Here is a 23,995-nt window from a genome sequence, read left to right on the forward strand (position 1 = left end):
TCTATTCTAATTTTAGATCTTGTGCAACCTTAGTCTTACTTTCTGAAGCTTGCCTTGCTTCATTAAGAGCCATGTATGTTATTCCTTGATTTGGCATTAAAAACTGTTACTGTTGTGCCTTGCCTCACAGGCATACTCTGTACCTTATTTGGAAATTTTTAATTCAAAGCATTCATTACCTTTTTTTCTCTTGTGCTAAGGAGATCCTAGCAAAAAGTCATTCATATGACATATGAGAAATGGTTGCTCATTCTACTAAATGTGGCTTGATTGTTATGCTAACAAGGAATAGTCTTGTCATGCCCTAAGGTGGTAATATGTGCTTGCATAGGAAAATTTTCACTGGCTGGTCAAATGGTTCAGCTATGAAGTTCTATGTTGCTGTTGTCATTTTCATAATCAGTTTGTAATATAGATTCTTACATGTTGGCTTAACATTAATGTACCGCAAGTGTTTCATACACGCTCGTACGCTGTAACGGCGTTGCTTTTTTGTCTTATCACTCGCTCTTCCCTGTACTAATTAGACCAACCTGTGGAAGCTTGCTAGCTTGTTTTATTTTGTTTGAATTTTTTTCATGTTCTTGCTTGCAAGTCCTTGTATATGAGCTTGATATCAGTTTAATAAAGTTTAGTTGCATTTGCGTTCCTCTCGCTTGTACACTGTAATGGTATTACATTTTTGCTTTGTCGCTCGCTCTTCTCTACACTGACAATAGACTAACCTGCGTAAGCTTCCTAGCTCATATTTTATTTTGTTTGAATTTTTATGACATTCTTGCTCGCAAGTTCTTGTATACTTGCTCGATGTCTGTTTAATAAAGTTTAGTTGCATTCATTTTGCCTCTCTTACAACATAACAGCCCACTCACATACTAACTTAGTTATATAACAAATTTTGTTCTCTATCCCTTGTCAATAGCACAACTAGCAGGGTGTGAAACCATGAATGACCAAAAAGCAGCGGATTGCCATGATCATTGTTATGCAATTTGCTTAGTGAAGCAAGACTAGCGAACTCAAGCATTAGAAGAGACCCTCCTTGGCTGCTCATAAGTAGTTTCACAAGGATTAGACTTGACCATTGGAAAAGAGACAGACTGCTCCATGGTTGCCAGCATGAATCTATTCGTACCAATATGCCTGAAAAAAGTTAGACTAACTTGCTAGATGACCAGCCATACATACATAAATATACCAAGGCACTTCCCCCAATTTTGGGGGGTAGCCAACATCAACAATGAAACAAAAACAAAAAAGGGGACCTCTACTCTCTACGTTCCTCCCAGCCTAACAAGGGACTCAACTGAGTTCAGCTGGTACTGCTAGGGTGCCACAGCCCCCCTCCCCCATTATCCACCACAGATGAAGCTTCATAATGCTGAATCCCCTACTGCTGCTACCTCCGCGGTCATCTAAGGCATCGGAGGAAGCAGCAGGGCCTGCCGGAACTGCGTCAAAATCGCTCGCCATTCATTCCTATTTCTAGCACGCTCTCTTGCCTCTCTCACATCCATCCTCCTATCACCCAGAGCTTCCTTCACTCCATCCATCCACCCAAACCTTGGCCTTCCTCTTGTACTTCTCCCATCAACTCTTGCATTCATCACCTTCTTTAGCAGACAGCCATTGTCCATTCTCTCAATATGGCCAAACCACCTCAACACATTCATATCCACTCTAGCTGCTAACTCATTTCTTACACCCGTTCTCACTCTCACCACTTCGTTCCTAACCCTATCTACTCGAGATACACCAGCCATACTCCTTAGACACTTCATCTCAAACACATTCAATTTCTGTCTCTCCATCACTTTCATTCCCCACAACTCCGATCCATACATCACAGTTGGTACAATCACTTTCTCATATAGAACTCTCTTTACATTCATGCCCATCCCTCTATTTTTAACTACTCCCTTAACTGCCCCCAACACTTTGCAACCTTCATTCACTCTCTGACGTACATCTGCTTCCACTCCACCATTTGCTGCAACAACAGACCCCAAGTACTTAAACTGATCCACCTCCTCAAGTAACTCTCCATTCAACATGACATTCAACCTTGCACCACCTTCCCTTCTAGTACATCTCATAACCTTACTCTTACCCACATTAACTTTCAACTTCCTTCTCTCTCACACACTTCCAAATTCTGTCACTAATTGGCCAAGCTTCTCTTCTGTGTCTGCAACCAGTACAGTATCATCCGCAAACAACAACTGATTTACCTCCCATTCATGGTCATTCTCGTCTACCAGTTTTAATCCTCGTCCAAGCACTCGAGCATTCACCTCTCTCACTACTCCATCAACATACAAGTTAAACAACCACGGCGACATCACACATCCCTGTCTCAGCCCCACTCTCACCGGAAACCAATCACTCACTTCATTTCCTATCCTAACACATGCTTTACTACCTTTGTAGAAACTTTTCACTGCTTACAACAGCCTTCCACGAACTCCATATAACCTCATCACATACCACATTGCTTCCCTATCAACTCTATCATAAGCTTTCTCCAGATCCATAAACGCAACATACACCTCCTTACCTTTTGCTAAATATTTCTCGCATATCTGCCTTACTGTAAAAATGTGATTCATACAACCCCTACCTCTTCTAAAACCACCCTGTACTTCTAAGATTGCATTCTCTGTTTTATCCCTGATCCTTTTAATCATTACTCAACCATACACTTTTCCAACTACACTTAACAAACTAATACCTCTTGAATTACAACACTCGTGCACATCTCCCTTATCCTTATATAGTGGTACAATACATGCACAAACCCAATCTACTGGTACCATTGACAACACAAAACACATATTAAACAATCTCACCAACCATTCAAGTACAGTCACACCCCCTTCCTTCAACATCTCGGCTCTCACACCATCCATACCAGACGCACTGACAAACGCCCAACATTCCCTACCCAACCTAACCCTTACCCACATTAACCTAGATTATTATTTGTCATAATTAAACACGGTCCAAAGATTGTACAGCCTGATTCAAAACATACCCCCCCCTCTCTCTCTCCTCTCTCTCCTCTCCTCTCTCTCTCTCTCTCCTCTCTCTCTCTCTCTCCTCTCTCTCTCTCTCTCTGTATGCCAAGTCAGGTTTACTTGTTACTCTTCCTTTGAAACCGCAGCCATGTCATCTTGGTTTTCTTGTCAGTTTGATTGCTTACTGCTTCACCTGTGTGCTTGACTATTCTTACTAAGTTATCAGCTATACTTTTTGTTTCTCACGGCAATAATTTGTACAGATACTAATGTAGATTGGCGTTTTGCTTATCCTCAAGTGACTGATAGGACTATGTACCTCTGTTTGTGGCTGCTCTCCTTCCATTGATTGGTCCTTCAACAGTTCAGACTGTACAATCACTGTACTCTGTACCTATCTTGACTACTTCTTAGCTTTAGCATTCTTCTACCACAAGGGAAGATTTCAAGGGTCAACAATTTCTGATGTTTGGCTCTGTCCCATGACTTTTGACCTTACATATTTTCATCAAAATGAAGGTTAGGCTAAATAATACTTGTGGCTCCAAAGGGTGCATGTGTAATGATAATACCTCCTGTCTTACAGACAACAGGCAGTTGATCCTTTAAACATACCAGAATTTTATCAAAGGCACATTTATGTTGAGAGTTTGTATATAAAAGCATTCTAAAAATATTTTATGCTTTAGAAGTAAAGCCATTGTGTATTCTGAAAGTTACTTTTTTTCAATTGTATGCTTTAGAGGTAAAGCCATTGTGTATTCTGAAAGTTACCTTCTTTTTTCAGTTGTATATGTACCAGTTGTTCCGGAGCCTAGCCTATATACACTCTTTGGGGGTATGTCATAGAGACATCAAGCCCCAGAACCTTCTTTTAGACCCAGAGACAGGCGTTCTCAAGCTCTGTGATTTTGGGAGTGCCAAACATTTGGTGCGAGGAGAGCCCAATGTATCCTACATATGCTCTCGTTATTACAGGGCTCCAGAGCTCATATTTGGGGCCACCGATTACACGACTAATATAGGTAAGATGATTGCCTTACTGTTTTAAGATGTACTATTAGACATTCTTAATTTAGTTACTTGTATAATTATATAGTTTGTTAAAGTGTGACTGAAAAATTCTTTCATATTGTTTTCAGCTTTGTTTATTCCTTTTTTTAAGATAAGTTTTTGATAAAAAAAATAGCAGAGAATAATTTGAAATCCTTGAAGGAATAGCTTACATAAAATGTTTATGGTGTACAGTAACTGCTTTGCAATTGTACATGTAGTATTGCCATATGTTTTAACTTTTATAATTGAGTAAATTTTGAAGCTCGTTTTTAAAGTCAATATTTATTTTTACAGATGTATGGAGTGCTGGCTGTGTCTTAGCAGAACTTTTATTAGGGCAACCCATCTTCCCAGGGGATTCAGGAGTGGATCAGTTAGTAGAAATAATTAAAGTTCTTGGAACGCCGACACGTGAGCAAATCAGAGAGATGAATCCAAACTATACAGAGTTCAAGTTCCCTCAGATCAAATCTCATCCATGGCAGAAGGTAAGGAAAGAAGTTTGCCTCTTCACAGACATTAGTTTATTGGATGTGGAATAGCACACGATTCTCTCTCTCTCTCTCTCTCTCTCTCTCTCTCTCTCTCTCTCATCAAATTTTTGGCTTTCTCACCAACACACTAGGTTGTCAGGCAAGTAAATAATGGTTTATAGCTTATTTTTATTGTGTAATATTTAGATACATTATCACTTTTGGGCATGGAAGCAGATTTGGTACTTCAGTAAGGTGATGCATTGTACAATATGTGTAGGTATGTAAGAACAACAACGATAGTTATACATTTGTGATTACTTTACCTTATATCATTCCAATTCCATTTGTTACATTTCCTTGCTTATTCTATTAGGCTTCATGCATCCAGCATTCTGAAGCACAGATCATAGAATTGAATATTTACCAGCACAGTTTTATTTATTTTCTAATCCATAGTTGTTCACTAACTCGAAAACGGGATTGCTTATGAATTTACCCGACTGAGATAGTTGATTCTTTTGTTTTGAAATAAAGTATGCCTGTTATATAGGCCTATCTCCTTGTATATATCTATTACTAATAGGCTGTCCCTACATACTGAGAGTAACCAACCTGCCTTTTGGGATATAGGTTAGCGGTGCCATATACTTACTGTTGGCGGTGATATTATTTTACAGGCATTGATGTCTCGCATGGCTGATTCAACTAGCAATGATAAAAAACATCAGAAGATTAGAGTAAGTAAGTGCTGGGCGTGTTAGCTTTTGGTATGCTGGATGCATTTAGACCCCTCTTTATTGACACCTAATTCTCTTAATTTCCCCCCCCCCCTCCTTTTTGTGACCATCTAAAATACTTTATTTTGTTGAAGCATTACTTTAGTTGTGCTGGCTCTTACAGTATGTGAATTTAGGATGTGAAATTCCTTCTATTGGACTTTGTCACATGCCTTTTTTGTGGTGTCAATGTTTCCTATTCGCTAAAGTTCTGTGTATTTAGTTCTCGTGTTGACATATGGTTATACTGTACAGACTAATGAATGGGCCATTTAATAAAATGTTTTATATCTGTGGAACTTTTAAAATGAATGTTATTTGATGTGTTGAGGTAAATGTTATTACCGTTGTACTTTATTCTTAAATTCCATTTAGATGATTGTTTTCCTTTAGATATTTTATTGTTTTCAAATATATTGTTTAAGAAATAGATTCCTTGGGAAATCTTTGCTGAAAATTGTCAACACTCACTAACCATTTGATTTCAACTGACTTGCTTTTATAATTTTTTCCTTTAATTCTTTTATTTTTTATTTTAATTTCAAACCCAATTTACTATATTTGCTATATCGTTTGATACTGATATAGAGGTATTTTAGCATAGAAGCATTTACCATATCCAAGTCACCATAAGTATTATTCAGAAACCTAGCGTGTTTTCAAGACTTAATCGTTATGTGAAAATGCTTTTATTTATAGAATTGTTGTGGTTAGAGCAGGGAATCCAATACAACATAAACTACCAAAGAAATATTGTCTCCTCGGCTCTAGAGCCATGTTTCAATGTGCAAATTATTAACTCGATAGGTATAAGCAAGACCCACGAGTTCAGGTTCTACTGAACTCATCGCAGATTCTCCAATGTTAAAATCATCTTGCAATTGAAGATGCGTCATCACTGAGAACAAGTACTAATCTGGACATCGTGCGTCTTGCTCACTAACGTGCACTAGTTCACCGTTTTCAATCATGTTGCCTAGTTGTCAAGATTTTCTCTACTCTGTTCTGAGAAGTGAGAAGTTCTTATGCAGGTAGTTCGTATGTCAAATTTAAGAAGTGAAGTTTCCTTAGAATTATAATGATGTTTCATGATTCAGTAATTATCTAAGTCATATTTTATTAATATTTTCTTACTGTATATTATTTCATTTTCTTGTTTCATAGGATATCATACACTATTAAAGCATTTATGTATTCAATTTTTCAATTTCAGAAGCATTTTAACAATCAATTACCAGCTTTTTTTTTACCGTTGGTTGTGATCAGCTGACTCAAGGTCCCACTCCCATATCGAAAAATTACGCATATAGGAATAACAGGCGTATCGTCTATACAATTCTTTAACATATTCAAAATATCATCATGATGAATATCACATCAGCACCTATATGTTACAGGTTATCATAGTTTTCCTACAATTCATTTATAGCTGTTATTATACCAATACTTCTTTCTCGCTTTCTGTTTGTTTGTATATGAGTAGCAGTTCATTTTTAAAGCTTCATACAGTGTTTAGTTTTTAGTTCATTATTAAGCCTTTATATTTCATTTGACATAATTGTGTTCAATGGTGGTTTATTAAAGCGTGTGTGTATTATTTTACAATTTTGTGATTATTTTGATAATTAACAGTTACTTTTGTTGAACTTTGTTAGGCATCATTAACTTTGGTAGGCATCAGCTGATCTCCTGGTCACGCGTTTTTATTGCGATCATACACACATACGAGAGTATCGTTTATTTAATTTCTTAAGTTATTCAAGATATCGGTATCAATATGTTATAGGATATCATAGTTTTCATGGTTTGTTTATAGCCCTTATTATTGCATGAATACATACACACACACACACACACACACACACACACTCTCTCTCTCTCTCTCTCTCTCTCTCTCTCTCTCTCTCTCTCTCTCTCGAAAAATATATAAAAAAAAGAGAAACTAGACTACAGATGGAGTATCTGGATAAAACTGAAGGAATACACAAATAATTTAGAATACGACAAAACTGGGAACATAGATACGCAATGGGACTACTTTGTAGAAATATATAAAGAAAAATGGGCTAAAAGTATAGCTACCAGATGGAACTCCACAACTTGTGGTTCAACAGAGAAATAAACAGTGCAATAAGAAACGAACACAAGAAGCATAAATCAATGGGTCCACAGCCTTCAGTTCGTGAAATTTCAAAGCACAAGAACTTAAGCCGAAAAATAGATAAACTAGTTAGAACTGCCAAGATCAATGAAGAGAAAAGGAGTGCATCAGTTAGTAAAGAAAACCTAAAAGATTTTTTTTGCATATGTAAACAGTAGAAAGCCAGTCCCATTAAGAGACTCAGAGGGAAATACACCAAATGTTTTGGAAAAACCCAAACTGATCAATGCATATTTCACAACTGTATTCACTTGGGAAGAATCAACGACCCTCCCCGAACCAGCTATCAAATATGAAGGGCCACTACCATCAAGTAGAATTACATTTACAATGGATGATATCAAAAAGAAAATAAAGAACTCAGTTAGTCTAAGGCACCAGGTCCAGATAATATTCATCCAAGAGAGATTATTATTATTATTATTACTATCCAAGCTAAAACCCTAGTTGGAAAAGCAAGATGCTATAAGCCCAGGGGCTCCAACAGGGAAAAATAGCCCAGTGAGGAAAGGAAATAAGGAAACAAATAAATGAAGAGAACAAATTAACAATAAATCATTCTAAAATAAGAAACAACGTCAAAACAGACATGTCATATAATAAACTATCAACAACATCAAAAACAAATATGTCATAAATAAACTATAAAAAGACTATGTCCGCCTGGTCAACAAAAAAGCATTTGCTCCAACTTTGAACTTTTGAAGTTCTACTGATTCAACCACCCGATTAGGAAGATCATTCCACAACTTGGTCACAGCTGGAATAAAACTAGAAGAAGAGATAACCCCACACTTGTACAAAATGTTCCAAAAGAAGGCCAATGAAAGAGAGGCACCTTAAGGATGGAAACTAAGCAATGTTCCTCCAATCTACAAGAAGGGACCAAAAGAAAAACCTGACAACTACATACTTTTGTACAACTTCATTGCCTTGCAAAATTTTTAATCAATTAAGTATATTCAATAGTAGAACACATGGAGAAAAACAATCTTCTGATACAGCTAACATGGATGTAGACCAAAGAGATCGTGTGTGACAAATCTTTTGGAACTTTTCCACAGCATGTTTAGCATTTATGACAAAAGTAGGTCAATTAGACATCATATACCTAGACTTTCAAAAGGCTATTGACAAAGTTCCTCATGAAAAATTAATGGTTAAAATTAGAGCCATTAGCATTACTGACGAGTCAGCGGAATGGATTGAAGATTGGCTAACAAACCGAAAACAGAGTTGTAATCAATGGAGAAGCATCAGAGGAGTGGGCAGCTTTTACAAGCGGAGTACCTCAAGGATCCGTCCTTGGCCCATTGCTATTTCTGATCTACATGAACGACATAGATTTAGGGTTAACTAGTAGAATACTAAAAATACCATTTAAAAATGCTTATAATTGTCTAATTTGGTATATAAAATGTGTAATAACATAAAAAATATCATCATAAATTATTGAGATACATATAACTAGTATTAAGACATTTTCCAAGAAAATTACTTTGTGTGGCTCATGAACAACCAATCAATGAACTACCATAACACAATACGCACAGTACAATCCTGTTCATATACCGATTATACAGTACAGTGCTGTACGTACTGTATATACTTTATTAATGTTACCCATACTATAGATAAGTACATTTTCTATCATGCATATAGTAAACAACCTTTTCTTTAACTCGCTCATATTTTTAACCTTAGATTTATTGTACAATACAGCACAGTACATACAATAAATAACCTACCTGGTTTTTTTTACATGCATTTGTTTAGCTAATATATTGTAATACAAAAGAGATTCATTGATGATACGTCAATAAGTAACCTACCTGTTTTCTATACTCCTATTTTTAAGCTATTTTATTGAAATACAATACAAGCAAGATTCGTTGCTGTCAATATGTAGGTTACTTGTACGTATGTAAATTGTACAGTACATATATATTATGGGTGTTAGTAACTGAAACACTTTACACACACACAGACGAGCACACACTATATTTGAATTACCGTTATGTAAAAGTAGAAAGAAGACCTAAGTTAAATGCTAGAGAGAGATTAAAAACATGACCTCAAAAGGAAAAAATATTTGTTCCGTAACTGACATACAAACCACGCGATTTAATAGGGGTTATTACTTTCGGCGTAACTGAAATGACAAGCCATTAGAATTTTCTAGTTAGTGGGGGGGGTAGGGAGGGTAGCTTGCTTAAACACCCCCCCCCCCCCCCTCACACACACCTGTGCTTGAGCTCACTTTGCTCTCGGCTCGGGTGGTAGTCGGACGTGTCCGCTCCCACCCTCGGCTCTGTGACACCCATTAATGTCTTTTTGCTTTCTCTCCTACAGGTTTGTGTGTGAAGTTGGCCTCTGGGAACATGCACAAATGTCCTGGATTACCCGACCGCCCTTGTGGTACATTTATTTTGGCGGTCGAAACGGACCCTCACACCCTTTGTCCTTACTGTAGGGGCCAACGGTGTGATAGTAGCAATAAGTGTGGTGAGTGCAGGGAGTGGTCTAGCTCCCAGTGGGAGAGGTTTTCTCGGCGACGGAAGAAGTCCAGGGGGGATATTTCTCCTTCGTAGATTTTGTTGAAAGGAGAAAATCCCAAGGACTCTTCTTCCGTTGCCCAAACCTCCTCCGAAGCTCCCACTCGATCAGTTTCTTTCGAGAGACGGTCGAGTGGTAGCTTAGACCGTGGTTCTGTTTCCCGACCTCGGGGTTTGAGAGATGGCGTTGCCTCCCCTAGCGAGGCAGCTCCACCTCTTCCCCCGGGGAAGGATTTAAATGTTAATGTGACTGATTCATTCCAGCTTTGGTCTTTCTTGGGGCTCGAGGGTTCGCCCTCCAAGGAAGCCTTGATTGACATCATCTGGTCGGGTGCCGCTGTCAAGCAATCGCCGACTTTGGCAGAGGTTGATCATCTGTCTATTATCAACGTTGTGGTGTCAGAGGTATCCAATGCGGTATCTCCTAATACCTCTGTAACCTCTCAACCCGCAGTTGTTGAAGGCTTAGTTTCTCCCGATCCTGCACAACCTACGAGGGAGAAACTAAGTCCAACAGTCTCTCCTGCTGGTGATTCTCCCCCTTGGGGGAGTTCACTCACAGAGACTCCTCTTCGGAGGACTGCTGAAGGTCAGCTTGCTGACCTAACGGCCCCCAGAGGGCGTATACGTCGTAAGGCTCGCCTTCCTCTTCGCCGGAGAAGCTTTCCTTCACCTTATATGGTGAGGAGGGGCCTCTTCGGTTCATCATCATCGGTGCAGTCCGCCGCAGAGGAGCCTCTTCATCGATCTCCGACTGTTCTTGCTACTACCCTGGACCCCTCTGTGGATCGTTCGTGATCCTCTTCGGTGGAAGGTCGTCCTTACAAAGGGCACGCCGACTTTCCACCCGTCAGACCTGCTGACCTGCCGTCGCCGTTCCTGGCTGCTGATGCGCTTCATGTGCCAACCAAACCTGTTTTAAAAACACAGGCACCGGTCCCTTCGGGGCAACAAGGGCGTACGCGCCAATTAGCGCACACGTCCCTTACGCGCCAGGTCAAGCATGCGCGTCAACGTTCTCCTGACTGGAGGAGGAAAGCGATACAGCAATGTCTGTGAAAGACTTATGGCAGTGGACCACGGTCTAACTTTCTTCCGCAGTAAAACCGGGGTCTTCTTCTGATGGTCAGGAAGAGCGTTGGAGGCTCTTCTTTCCCAAACTCTGTTTGCATCTTTGAGTCGTACATTGAGGACAAAATTCGTGAATCGCAAAGATCCTCGAACCTCCTCTGAGCGTCGCGTGGTGATCATCCCAAACTAGATCAGGGACTTTACTGACATCTATTTCCTCTCCCTTAGAGGGAGGAATAGAGCGGAAGTGAAACTGTCACAACAAATCTCCAACCGGGGGAAGTCCTGAGCTGGAGTCAGTTCTGATTTCTTAAGGTTGGTCTGAAGTCCAAGGGCCTAGAGGAACCAAAAACTCAATTGGCTGCTTCCGAGCACTCTGTGCAAAGGGAACTCACACTAGCCAGTCAACCAGGTACGCCTCTACTTAAAAGCCTGTCTACCGCAGTTGTTGTACGACTACATCAGTAAACTTCATGAAAACCTTAGAGCTATGCTGAGCCCAAATGGCATAGCTCTGATTACGTAGACCCTTCTCCACAGGCTGCAACCAAGGTAGGGGGATAAGTGTCGACCTAACCGACAATACAAAGACGTCAGTAAAATCCATAGAGCCAGTGAAAGCCTCTAAGGGTGGTAAGGTCCATATCTACGAAATAGCCAACATCTGGAACCTGTCCCACTGAACGAACAGGTTTAGACCAGATAAGACGAGAACAGTTTGAGGTAAGCTCGAAACGTTTGGCACACAAAGTAGATGATCTTGAAATCTCGGAGATCTCACGCAGCAGATAACTCCCCTCTTCAGGAGATCTTTTACATACTGTTCCAAACAAGATGTTCCTGGAAGAAACATCTTACTACTTCCAAGCAAAACATTTGGAAATGACGTTCTGTGTCCAAGGACTGAAGAACCCACAATACTTGAACAAGGCTAACCGTCCCCCTACTGGAGGCCTTCATTATTTTTTGTTGAGGGCATGAACCGTTACCTCCACTGCCGTTTCAATGTCCACGATCTCTGGACTCGCCTCCACTGTCAAGACGGCCTCGGAAGACAACCATTACTCATACATAGGGTGGAAGGGCCCAGCGTAGGCATTCTGAGGGATAGCGGCCTAAGAAAGAACAAACAACTTAGCATGATAAGTCAGTTTGTGAGACCTCTTGGTTGTGGCCTTTCCAGGGGAAAACTACCTCTCTAATGAGATACCCCACTTCAGAAAAAGGCTCTTAAGCTCTGTGACAGCCTTATCCGTAACTTTCCTCTAAGGAAACAGGTCTTTTCCCCAGATGTTGAAGGTGAGAAACATTTCAGCTTGTGGCGGATGGTAGCTGTGTCAAGTACATGCTCACTACAGGCTCGACAGACCTGAAAAGAAGCATAAAGGTCTTTCATAAAGGTGTCGACATGAGTTTTTGCCAGCAAGGAAAGATGAAGGCACCTGCAAAATGTCCAATCATCATTCCCATAAAGCACTACACAGAGACATCAACATTGGCAGCCTTTATTTGGTCTACGACTCAGACTGAAGAAGGTGTTCAGGAATCCTGGGCAGCTTCTCAAAAAATTGGTGGCCGGCTGCATCCATATCCGGTTTACTCAGCAAAAGTAAACTGGACATTGGTCTAGTGGACGGAATCGTGGGGTAAGAAAGGTGAGACTGGTGTGCACTCTTCCAAATGTGGGAGAGGGTAACCCTCACAAAAGGCTAACTCCACTGATGTAGCTCTTGAACACTGATGTAGCTCTTGAACACTGATGTAGCTCTTCGAAACAAAGTGGAAGACCACTTTCTCCAGGGCCACATAGGAGCCAAGCTCTTACCAAAGTCGACAATCTGTAAATTGATACCCACTGCCATCATCATTGCTGCGTGCAAAATGGTAGCTAGGAGTGCCAAACCTTATATCTAGGCAACTCTTCTTTCTTCTCCAAGGCCTGGATCTCTTCACATGAGGCCTTGAAGACCATCACCTGGTATTACTAATTCCCCTCCATGAAGGCTTTCCTTTTAGCCATAAGTACCAGATGTATTATAGTACATAAGGTACCCTGGAACTGGGGGGCTCCATGAGCTTAGCAGAAGATGTTGGGAGGAGAAACGGGCAGGAACAGCCCCCGTCACGGAAGAAGCAATCGTAACTGTAGATCGGGAGACCGATGTCGTAGTGGAGTCAGAATTGATAGACACCACTGATTCATTTATGAGATCAGACTACCTCATCCTTTTACCCAGGTGCGAAGGTACTGCGGGAAGAACATGCAGTTGTCATCGGAGGTATCCTCCGAGACCCATCTGGAGTGAAATAAATCCTTACAAACGCTGCAATCCTGATCGTCCCAGTACAATACGGGGCTTTTCATCCTCCAATACTTCGCATGTATGCGGCAAATATCGAGACCACAGGGATGTCTCACAGCTTTGACACAAATCTGCACTCAACAGTGTATCTTCGTATAGGCACCGCCTCTAAGAAGAAAAAGGGTACAAATGAGTACTACATCCTCTAGCAGACACCAAAAGCCAAAAGAAATGGGTCATTAATGCTCCATGTAGACAATTGAGGGAATAGTAATCCTCAAATTGTGTGTAAATGGTATTGGTGAGAAAAAAGGAGATACATTACGAAACGTCCATTCCCCTAAAAAGAACGTGAGATTGGAAAAAAGTAGCCCCCTAAAGGTCCGTTGCTATAGGCCCAAAAAGGGGTGGGGAAAAGGTCATGGAAAAACTGTGGGTCCAATAACTCCGCAGAGAAATGGCCAATTAGAGGGCAACGGTACAGGTAAACTTAATCATTAAGCAATTAACGCATTGATTAATGAGCAAAAGTCAAAAGCAACCCGTAGATTATAAAAGCAAGGTTAATACCTCAATAGAAAAAATTTGGGAGGGATAACTAGCCTATAGAGTCACTAACCATCTATTCAATTCACACCCTCAAAGAGAAATGAACTAATTGGTAAAAAACAATAACCATATGTAGTGGTTATTCAAAGCAGGAGCCTAGGACCCTTTCGTAGAAGGAGTTCCCAGGCCCAACCTACATAAAGAAACCTCAAACGTTAAAGGAGTAAAATTCATCTACAGTAAGTAGAAAACTCATCTTAGTTATGCAAGACGGTCTCAGATATAAAAGGGCAGTAAGGCCCAGGGGGGGAACAGCATTTCCGCTAACATCTTATGTGCCAAAAGGCACTGGTACCGATATCTGCACTCATAGACTAGTACTAAACCCGCCGCCAGTAACGACAATGCCGTCAGTGGCAATAGTGTCCAAGGGCCGTTGAGATAACGGTCAAGGGATTCCGCAGAATACACCTTGCCAAAAGTATAGGCAGTGTCGCCAGTGACGGCACAGCTGTAAGTAGCAACATACTGCCAGAACGGGGTACTATAAAACAGATTTTGACAAAGGAAAAATCTATATTTGGGTGTCGAAAGGTGGCGTCATAACCGTTATTCAGGCTTTGCCATAGGCATGTGCGCCAGATATACCAGCATTGCCGGAAGCACCAGCATCGCTAGGGGGTAAAATCATCGCCGCCAGCCTCCTATGTGACTTAAGGTGCTGGCACAGTCAACTCCTCCTACAGACTAGTACTAGCCCCACCACCAGTAATGGCAACACTGTTAGGGGCAAAGGTGCCTAGAGCGGCAGAGGCAAACGGCAATGGTTCCTGCAGAAAAAAACCATGCCGTGGCTGGAGGCACTGCTGCAAGCAGTGACGCATCGCCAGTACAGGTACAATAGGATAGTGTGCCAAAAGGTGGCAGCAAAGCCGCAGACACCAGCACTGTCGTCAGTCAGTCTGATAGTTCACCCCTTAGGGAGAAGCATACCGACAGCCATGGAAGGTCACATAATAATAAATTCCATGCAATGTCCGTCCCGGAAAGACTAGAGAGAAACTATACCCATGCATCAAAATAAACGCCACGCCGTCAGAGATGGCGGCCGCCGTCTGATCGAGAAATCTCAGAGGCTAAGAAATAACGGCAGTTCATCCAAGTCGGCGCACCGACATGATGACATCACCCTTCGCAAAGGGGAGTTCCAAAAAGACTGCGCAGTCCTAGCACGAGAGATCACGAGCAAATGCAGAATGGCTAAGCCTAATAGGTCGATGCCACATGAAAGTCGAGAAATCCCAGAGGCTATGAAGGAACGTTATAACAGGTAAGTCAGAACACCGACAAGGAGAGATCAGCCTTCGCAAAGGGGAACTCCAAAAAACTGCACAGTCCAACCATGGGAGATCAAGGACGTATGTAGCATGGCGGCCCAACGGATTCGACGACGAGGGCTAATCCAATCGCCACCAAGGGCTAGGCTAAGCCTTAAAAGATCAATGCCGCAGGTCGATCGAGAAATCCCAGAGGCTATGATAAAACGGCAGCACAGGAAAGTCTGCGCACAGACAAGAGGAGCTCACCCTTTCATTAAGGGGAACTCAAAAAGACTGCACAGTCCTAGCATGGGAGATCGTGAACGAATGCAGCATGGCGGACAAACGGATTCGCCAACGAGGGCTAGGCTAAGCCTAATAGGCCGAGAAAACCAGGGAATCGAAGGCAGCAGACATAATAGGCTCAGTAAACTAGTATAACTGAGGAAAAACCCTTTAAGTGTAAAAAGACCACTGCCAACTAAACCAGTAAGAACGGCCTGATCGCTATCGGCGAAACCGGTCCCTGACAAAACCACCACTCTCTAAGCTAGGTTAACCGGGACAAACACGCATCAAACTAAAACTTAAACTGCCATAAAATGTAGTAAAAGCAAAAACAAAACAGAGTCCAAGGCACCGCAATGCCAAAGTAAAGCTAGCTAATGTAACACTAGTGAAATAAAAGTGGACAAAAATAACAAGGGCAGAAACGCGCACAAAATGGCGCCTAAAAGCTAGCTGGACTCGGAGCGCCCCGCTCCCTCATCACCATAAAAAAGTCAAATAACCCATCCCCGAAGGGATCAAAAGCAGTTACAGCGAAATCGTACTGGGAAAAAGGAGGTTATTCAACTTTGACGACTAAAGGGAGGCCATCATGCCTGGAAATAACTCCAAAAAGTAGAGAAAAGCCGTTCTTAACAAAGAAATGAACACGTAGGTAAGCTCTGAAAATTAGAATGAGTTTATCAGGGACGAGTAGTACTATGAAGGGAGAGGATATGTAATGGCTCCTCACCTATCCTCCTCCTTAGATTCTAGACTGGGTGAAGTCTGTTTGGGGTGCAGATATCTATGGTTATCTACGGATACATCCCTGATTATACACAATATTTTAGGATAGTCGTTCCGGGGGTTAGAACCCTGTGATACCTGACGGTAATTCTCTTGTAATATCACTCGCAGAAATATTATACAATAGGAAGCTGCCTAAAGGAACTTAAATCAGGACGACATGGCTCGAGCCCAAAAAAGTTTTTATAGTTGTGTTCCAAATTCTTTCACAACTGTACTGTAACTATATGATTAAATTGTTTTCTTGGTTGTAGAAAGTTGTTCTTTGTTACACAAGTCTACTTGGTTATTGCTTTGGTATTAGTCCTTGGGGACTACACAGCACATCAATCCCAAAAAAGTGGTTTTGGTGAAGGAAAATCTTAATTTTTCTGAAGTGCTGTGGAGGTTCACTCCCTAGCCTCAACCAGACAAGGGAGATATTTTATTCTCTGAGTATGGAAGATGGTAGCTTTGGAGAAGTAGCATTGTCTCTAGGTTAGTATTGGTTCTCGGTACCCAGATGATTTTTTGCATTGGAATTGCTGGATTGAGTTCAATAGAGCCTGAATTCATGGGTTTTCGTTATACGCACTGGATTCCCTGTTTTAGCCTTTTACAGGAAAGTCCTTTGAAGACCACACAGCATCTTCCCAAAAATTTGAAGTCGCACATCCTTTCTCTGCCTCAGGTCGAGAGGAAGGAAATCGCAAGTTCAGTCAGGTGTCTGCTTCATTCGAAGACAATCACCAGATGTCATTAGGAGTCTTGGGGTCGCTACAATTTGCAGCGGCTACAAATCCCATCCCGAAAGCAAGACTCAGGGAGGCCAACAGAGTTTGGAGGAGGAGGCATCAAATGCTCGAAGAGATCATCTCCACAAAACCCGGCTCTTCTGTGCAAACAGCTCAAGCCTTGGTCCACTGCCATTAGCTTGTCGACATACATTCCCCTAAAGTTCTCTCCTCCACCAGTGACCATCCACACGGATGGCTCAGAATGAGGTTCGGGAGTTCATACCCCCCACCAAAGACAGTGTCAGTGGTCAGTTGCATTTCAACAATTCCCTATCAACATTGTGGAAGCCATAGCAGTGTTTCTTTCTCTGAAGAGATTGAACCCGAAGAAAACTTGCACATCAGATTAGTTCTAGCCAGGAAGACTTATAGCCAGTGCATCAACAGACATGGTTCGAAATATCAACACATCAGTCACGTAATATTAGCCATTCTTTCTTTGTCAAAAAGGAGAAACTGGCATATCTCTGCAGTTCATTCAGAAGGGGTTTGTAATGTGATGGCGGATGCCCTGTCAAGGTTCAAATCTCTGGAAACAGAATGGTCTTCGGGCGAAAAATCATTGTTTCATTCTAGAGCAAGTCCCGGAACTGCAAATAGATCTCTTTGCAACGAGCTTCAACAAGAAGTTTCCCTGTTACATAGCACCGAATTTAGATCCGGAAGCAGTGGGGATAAACGCGATGTCACTGGATTGGAACCAGTGGACTCGCATTTACCTTTTTGCGCCGTTCAATCTCCTCATGAAGGTCCTGGACAAACTACGGACCTTCAAGGGAACAGCAGTCTTAGTGGCCCCCAACTGCCCCAAGAACAATTGGTATCCTCTTGTTCTGGAACTCAAACCTCCTAGGAATTCTCTGCGGACACCAGTGCTCTCCCAGTATGTTCATTAAGAGACTATCTTCGAAGCAAAGATAACGAAAAACCTTCACCTCATGATTTTTTTCGTTCTAGCTGCTAATTAAAAATATGGAGTTTTGAAGGAAAGGGTTAATTTTTATAGAAGAATACAAGTCCACTACTACAAAAAGTCAATATTTGTCCTCTTGGAAGAAGTGGGTGGAGTTTGTTAAGAAGCATAAGCCCACTTCGATTACAATGGACTTCTGTTTATCATTCTTTATCACACTCCATGAACAGGGTCCTACCTCCACAACTATTTCTATATTGAAATCGGCCCTAACCAAACCTATCGCTTATGCTTTCAATATAGAACTCAACAGCGAACTGTTCAATGAGATCCCTTAGGCTTGTGCTAAACTGAAACCAAAAGCTCCTCCCAAAACCATCTCATGGGCTTTGGATTAAGTTTTGCACTTAGACTCCTGAATTGACAACTATTCCGCTTCCTTGAGGGATGTTACTCAAAAATCAATCTTTTTACTAGCTATGGCTGCTGGTGCTAGAATCACCGAGATTGTGGCACTATCAAAGGATGATGGCCACAATGAATGCTTGGAGTCGGGAGAAGTTACTTTATATCCATATCCTGCGTTCCTTGGTAAAAATAAACTCACCACTAAACATTGGGGGACCTAGAAAGAAAGTCCCTCTAAAGCAGAGTTTCTCAAACTGTGAGCCCCAGAAGGTGCTCAGGTGCACTCCAAGATAAAGGAAGATTATATTTTGATATGTACAAAATCTTATTCTCATTTTCTTGTTTTTTAAATCTGTCATTACTGACCTCTTTCTTTTTATCTTGCTAATCTTAGTACTTGCTTAGCTGAAAATTACAACTTTTTTTTTTTTTTTTTTTTTAAAGCCACCGAACATACTTTCATTTCATGAACACCTCTCACAAACTTAATGTATTTTATTTTGTGTGTTGCAAAATTCATTGTTACATCAAAACTTATAATCTAAAATTATTTTTATCTACTGCCCTTCATATGCTTTATTGTTGGAGATGCCATGGTAAGTCTGTATCTTTTTTTGCAAAGAATTACTTACTAATACTAAAGGAGAAGATATTTTCTTTATTTTGAATAGTTATTTTGAGAAATGGAATTTATCTTGCAAGTCTTGTGTGGGATTTTGTACTTATGGAGCTCCATCTATGGTGGATTCCATTAAGGGTTTTGCATCATTTGTAAAGCAAAGGAATCCCAACATTATGACAACTCAGTTTCTTGCATAGGGAAGTCTGGAAGGCAAAAACACTTGGTGCTGTACTGAAATAATTGTTTGATCAAGTAGTCGAAATGGTAAATTTCATTAAGACTAGACCAGTAAAGGCTCGTATATTAGGACAATATTGTGGAAACATGGATTCACAACATACTCACTTAATATTGCACACAGAAATGAGATGGTTGTCAAGAGGAAAGGTACTCTGCCGTGTGCTTGAACTTTGCTAGGAACTATTGGCATTTTTCTTAAAGAAAATAAGATAAATTTTTTTAACTTTGGATGTCATAATTAGAATATCTGACTGATATGTTTCAACACTTGAATAGCTTGAACATATCTATGCAAAGTGGAAATGGAAATCTATCTACCGAAAGAATTAAACCATTCTAGAAAAAAAATAGCGATTTAGAAAAAAACAACTTCAGGCAGTTTGGAAATATTTCCTTCGGTGAGAGAAAATCATTCAGATTTAATCCTTTAAAACTGGATCACTTAGCAACTTTGGAATGTAATTTGAATTGCTACTTTCCCTCAATAAATACCGATTAGTGCGACTAGATTCGCAACCCTTTCCTAGATTTTTCTACCGAGGACGCTGGATTGCCATTAACTGAAGAGGAGGAGCTGGCAGCTAGATCTACTGATGAAGGCTTAAAGATCAATTAAAGAGGTGCCCATCAATCAGTTTTGGATTCTGAATAGATAAGAATATCCTTCAGTAGCTAAGAAGGCAATAACTATTTTTTTGTAGTTTTCCACTTATCTCTGCGAGCAAGGCTTTCCTGTACTTACGAACATTAAATGTAAAAACAGATCAGATATTAAATGTATTGATGAAGAGCTGAAAGTTTGTTTATCACTTATAAGGCCTAATATTCACAAAATTTCCAACTCATAAAACTCATGTTTCTCATTAGAATACTTAAATACAATGTCTAAAAAATAAATGGTTATATATATTATTTCCCTATCCTTATTAATCTACCACTACTACTACTACTACTACTATATTTATTGTTATTTTTTATCATTAGTGATTATTATCATTATCACTTATTAATATTATTTTTATTTATGTTTATTCTATTTTTATTTTTTAATCTATTTTTGTTTATATTTTTCTATTTTTATTATCATTATTATTATTATTATTATTATTATTATTATTATTAATATTATTATTAATATTATTACAAAAATCTTGATTGCTACAGATCTGAGAGGACCAACAGGAAAAGCAGTCTCAAAGGAAATAAATGAGAAAAATACAATGAAAACTATTAAAATATATAATAACACATGTTAAAATATGCTTGAAAACTAAGCACAAATAAAAGGAAAAAATTATTGTATCTAGAAGAATGTATTACCACCAATTATAAACATCTGAAGTTACTGAAAGTTCAAAAAAGTTTTAAGTTTCATAAGGATTTTTCCCATATTGAAATCAAAGGTGTGCCTCAAAGTTTTTTTCATAGATGCTCCCTGAGATAAGAAAAGTTTGAGAAACACTTATCTAAAGTAAGATCCTTCTTTGCCCTGTAGAATGCCTTGAAGCTTACCTGTCAAAGAGCGTAGCCTTTAACCCTGGATAGGTACGTTCCTCGGACACCCCTTTAAGGGTATACTCGGTCGCGCGCGACCCCGACGCAAAAAAAAATTCTTGAAAAATCTGTATTTGCAGTAACCTCCTTTTTTTTTTTTTTTTTGCCAAAAAAAATTCAATGAATGCTTAAAACTACTGTAAAGATAAATACTACTCATCTGCAGAAAAACTATTTATTATAAATATTTTTAAAAATCAAGTAGAAAAAAAAAGACCTTACATAAAAATTCATAAAAAAACAATTTATACATATACACAAATCCTTTTAGGAATTGATTCTTGAATGTTTAGGACACATCTTGATGTATTTTGGATGAAGTCGGACCCATGGAGGTGAAGATCTGAAATGAGAAAAAAAGGGTAACCTTTTTTGGCCAAAAAAAATTTGTCCAAATTTCATGAATTTTTTTGGGTACCCAAATGAAATAGGAATTGGCTAATTTTTTTTAGGGAATAAACATATGTTATCCTAAAATAGAAATATGTAAAAAAATCTTCATTATTTTGTAAATTACATTTATATCAGGGGCCATATCTAAAGGTCATTTTTTGAGTACTTAGAAATTTCGTAAAAAAATACATATATTTAATATATATGATATTTATGCAGGTAAAAATATACCAAAATATCACAAATTCTATAGGGAACAAGAATATATATAGATAGGGCAAATTACGCTTTGGATATGTCCACCAAATGGCCGCCAACCACACTGACTCAGACTCTCTAATCTGCCACCTGAAATGTAGGAAGGGTATGTCAATTTCAAGGTGTTATTTACTAATCTAATTATTCTTGGATATGCATAAAAATTGTATGGTGGGTTGCTGGATAATTGTCGCTTATTTTACGACTATAAAATTAGAATTCTGACCCAAAAAAAAATTTTTAAGGGAAATAAAATCGAAAAAAAAAAATTGTAAAACAATATAATAGTTCAGCTAAAAAAATTTGATGATATTCAAGCAAAAAAGAAGTAAACAAAATTTTCCGACAAATAAACATCTAAATGAATCATTACTCTGTGATAGTTCCTTAGTACGTAGTAATTTTGAAAGAAATGGGAAAAAACGAAAAAGTGGCAATCGCAGGAAAATCGAACACATACCTATATATACGCCATATCTGGCTAAAAAAAAAGATAGGCATGGGTAGCCAGATCATCTAGAAACACTTTCCAACACTATAAAAATATAAGTTTTGCGACACTACTTGCCAATTCCTTACAGTAACATGACTAAGCATAAAAATGCAAAACAAATAAAAAGGGGCACTCTATGAAAAATGGCAATGTGCTAATGGTGGGCATTTCAGAAAAAAAAAAATTTCAGCCACGTGCTAGGCAAACCATCAAGGCACATTTTCCGACAAATAAACATATAAATGAATCATTACTCTGTGATAGTTCCTTAGTATGTAGTAATTTTGAAAGAAATGGGAAAAAACGAAAAAGTGGCAATCGCAGGAAAATCAAACACATACCTATATATACGCCATATCTGCCTAAAAAAAAAAAAGATAGGCATGGGTAGCCAGATCATCTAGAAACACTTTCCAACACTATAAAAATATAAGTTTTGCGACACTACTTGCCAATTCCTTACGATAACATGACTAAGCAAAAAAATGCAAAACAAATAAAAAGGGGTACTCGCAGAAAAATGGCCAACATTCTAATATACGGCATCTCAGATAAAAAAAAGACATGCACGTAGTAGCCCTACCATCAAGACACACTTTCCAACAAATAAACATGAAAAAAATCAATACTATATGGCAATTCCTTACTACGTAGTAAATTTTTACAAATATTAAAAAAAAAAAATTGGCAACCGCAGGAAAATACCCCACATACCAATATCTACGGCGTATCTGACAAAAACAAAGTCACGCATGGGTAGCCAGATCATCTAGACACACTTTCCAACACTAAAAAAGCAAAAGTTTTGCGACACTATTTGGCAATTTCTTACGGAAAAATGACTTGGCCAAAAAATGAAAAAAACTGAAAAAGCGGCACTCGCGGAAAAAGGGCCAATATTCTAATATATGGCATCTCAGATAAAAAAAAAAGACATGCACGTGTTAGCCCAACCATCAAGGCACACTTTCTAACAAATAAACATAAAAAAAAAATCAATAATATATGGTAATTCCTTACTACGTAGTAAATTTTTACAAATATTGAAAAAAAAAAAAATTGGCAACCGCAGGAAAATACCCCACATACCAATATCTACGGCGTATCTGACAAAAACAAAGTCACGCATGGGTAGCCAGATCATCTAGACACACTTTTCAACACTAAAAAAGCAAAAGTTTTGCGACACTGTTTGGCAATTTCTTACGGATAAATGACTTGGCCAAAAAATGAAAAAAAACTGAAAAAGGGGCACTCGCGGTAAAATGGTCCTCGTGGTGGTGAACGACATTTCAACTAAAAAAAAAATCATGCACATGGTTGCCAAAGAATCCACCAAGACTTTCCACAACTGATAACGTAATACAAGTTGCACCATTCTACGACAATTTCATAATACGTAATAACTTTGATAATTATGCAACTTACCTTAAAAGGGTAAACTCGGTCGCTCTCGACCCCGACGCGTCTCGGAAATCTGGGAAGGAGTACAGCTACAGCGATGCACATCTGGACACTACTAGAGCGTGTAGGCGAGACACCGACTGCAGGTCGATCACCCACAAATTCAGTCACGGGGGTGAGTCACGTGAGAAAAACATCTTTTGTTTTGACGCTCGGGGTTGCGGACGACCCACCGTACCGTTCCAGGGTTAAAGGCGGGCAACTTATTAAAGGGAAAACAACAGGATCTAATCTCTGTGAAACAACTGAGTTCCAAATTCACCTATATCAGAAGGGCTGACCCAGATAGTATGCCATCAGGTCATGATCCTAGGAAAGTTGGAGGAGATTAAACACTTTGTTGTGGCAGCAAATAGTGTGATTAAACCAGCTTCTTAATGTTGTGCATGGACTCGTATGGACTGTATAATACGGGACTATTACAGTGTACATAGTGCTTGCTGAATGTTCTAATTTGCATTGTGTTATATACTACATTTATATTGAAGAATCAAAAGGTGACCTTATTTTTATC

The 23,995-nt window shown here is 39.4% G+C and overlaps 1 protein-coding gene across 3 annotated transcripts in view; it reads left to right on the forward strand.

The window, feature by feature from the left end:
- sgg (shaggy) overlaps nucleotides 1-23,995 on the forward strand; it is a 506,255-nt gene that overhangs the window by 331,173 nt on the left and 151,087 nt on the right. For 2 of the 3 annotated variants that reach the window (XM_068357288.1, XM_068357294.1), the window contains exons 5-7: nucleotides 3,805-4,042; nucleotides 4,368-4,561; nucleotides 5,227-5,286. In XM_068357288.1, the coding sequence (XP_068213389.1) occupies nucleotides 3,805-4,042; nucleotides 4,368-4,561; nucleotides 5,227-5,286 (492 nt within the window). The remainder of the gene's footprint in view (nucleotides 1-3,804; nucleotides 4,043-4,367; nucleotides 4,562-5,226; nucleotides 5,287-23,995) is intronic. The other variant, XM_068357297.1, reaches the window with a different exon arrangement.

This window comes from Palaemon carinicauda, chromosome 2, assembly GCF_036898095.1.
Source record: "Palaemon carinicauda isolate YSFRI2023 chromosome 2, ASM3689809v2, whole genome shotgun sequence".
Classification (NCBI taxonomy): Eukaryota; Metazoa; Arthropoda; class Malacostraca; order Decapoda; family Palaemonidae; genus Palaemon; species Palaemon carinicauda.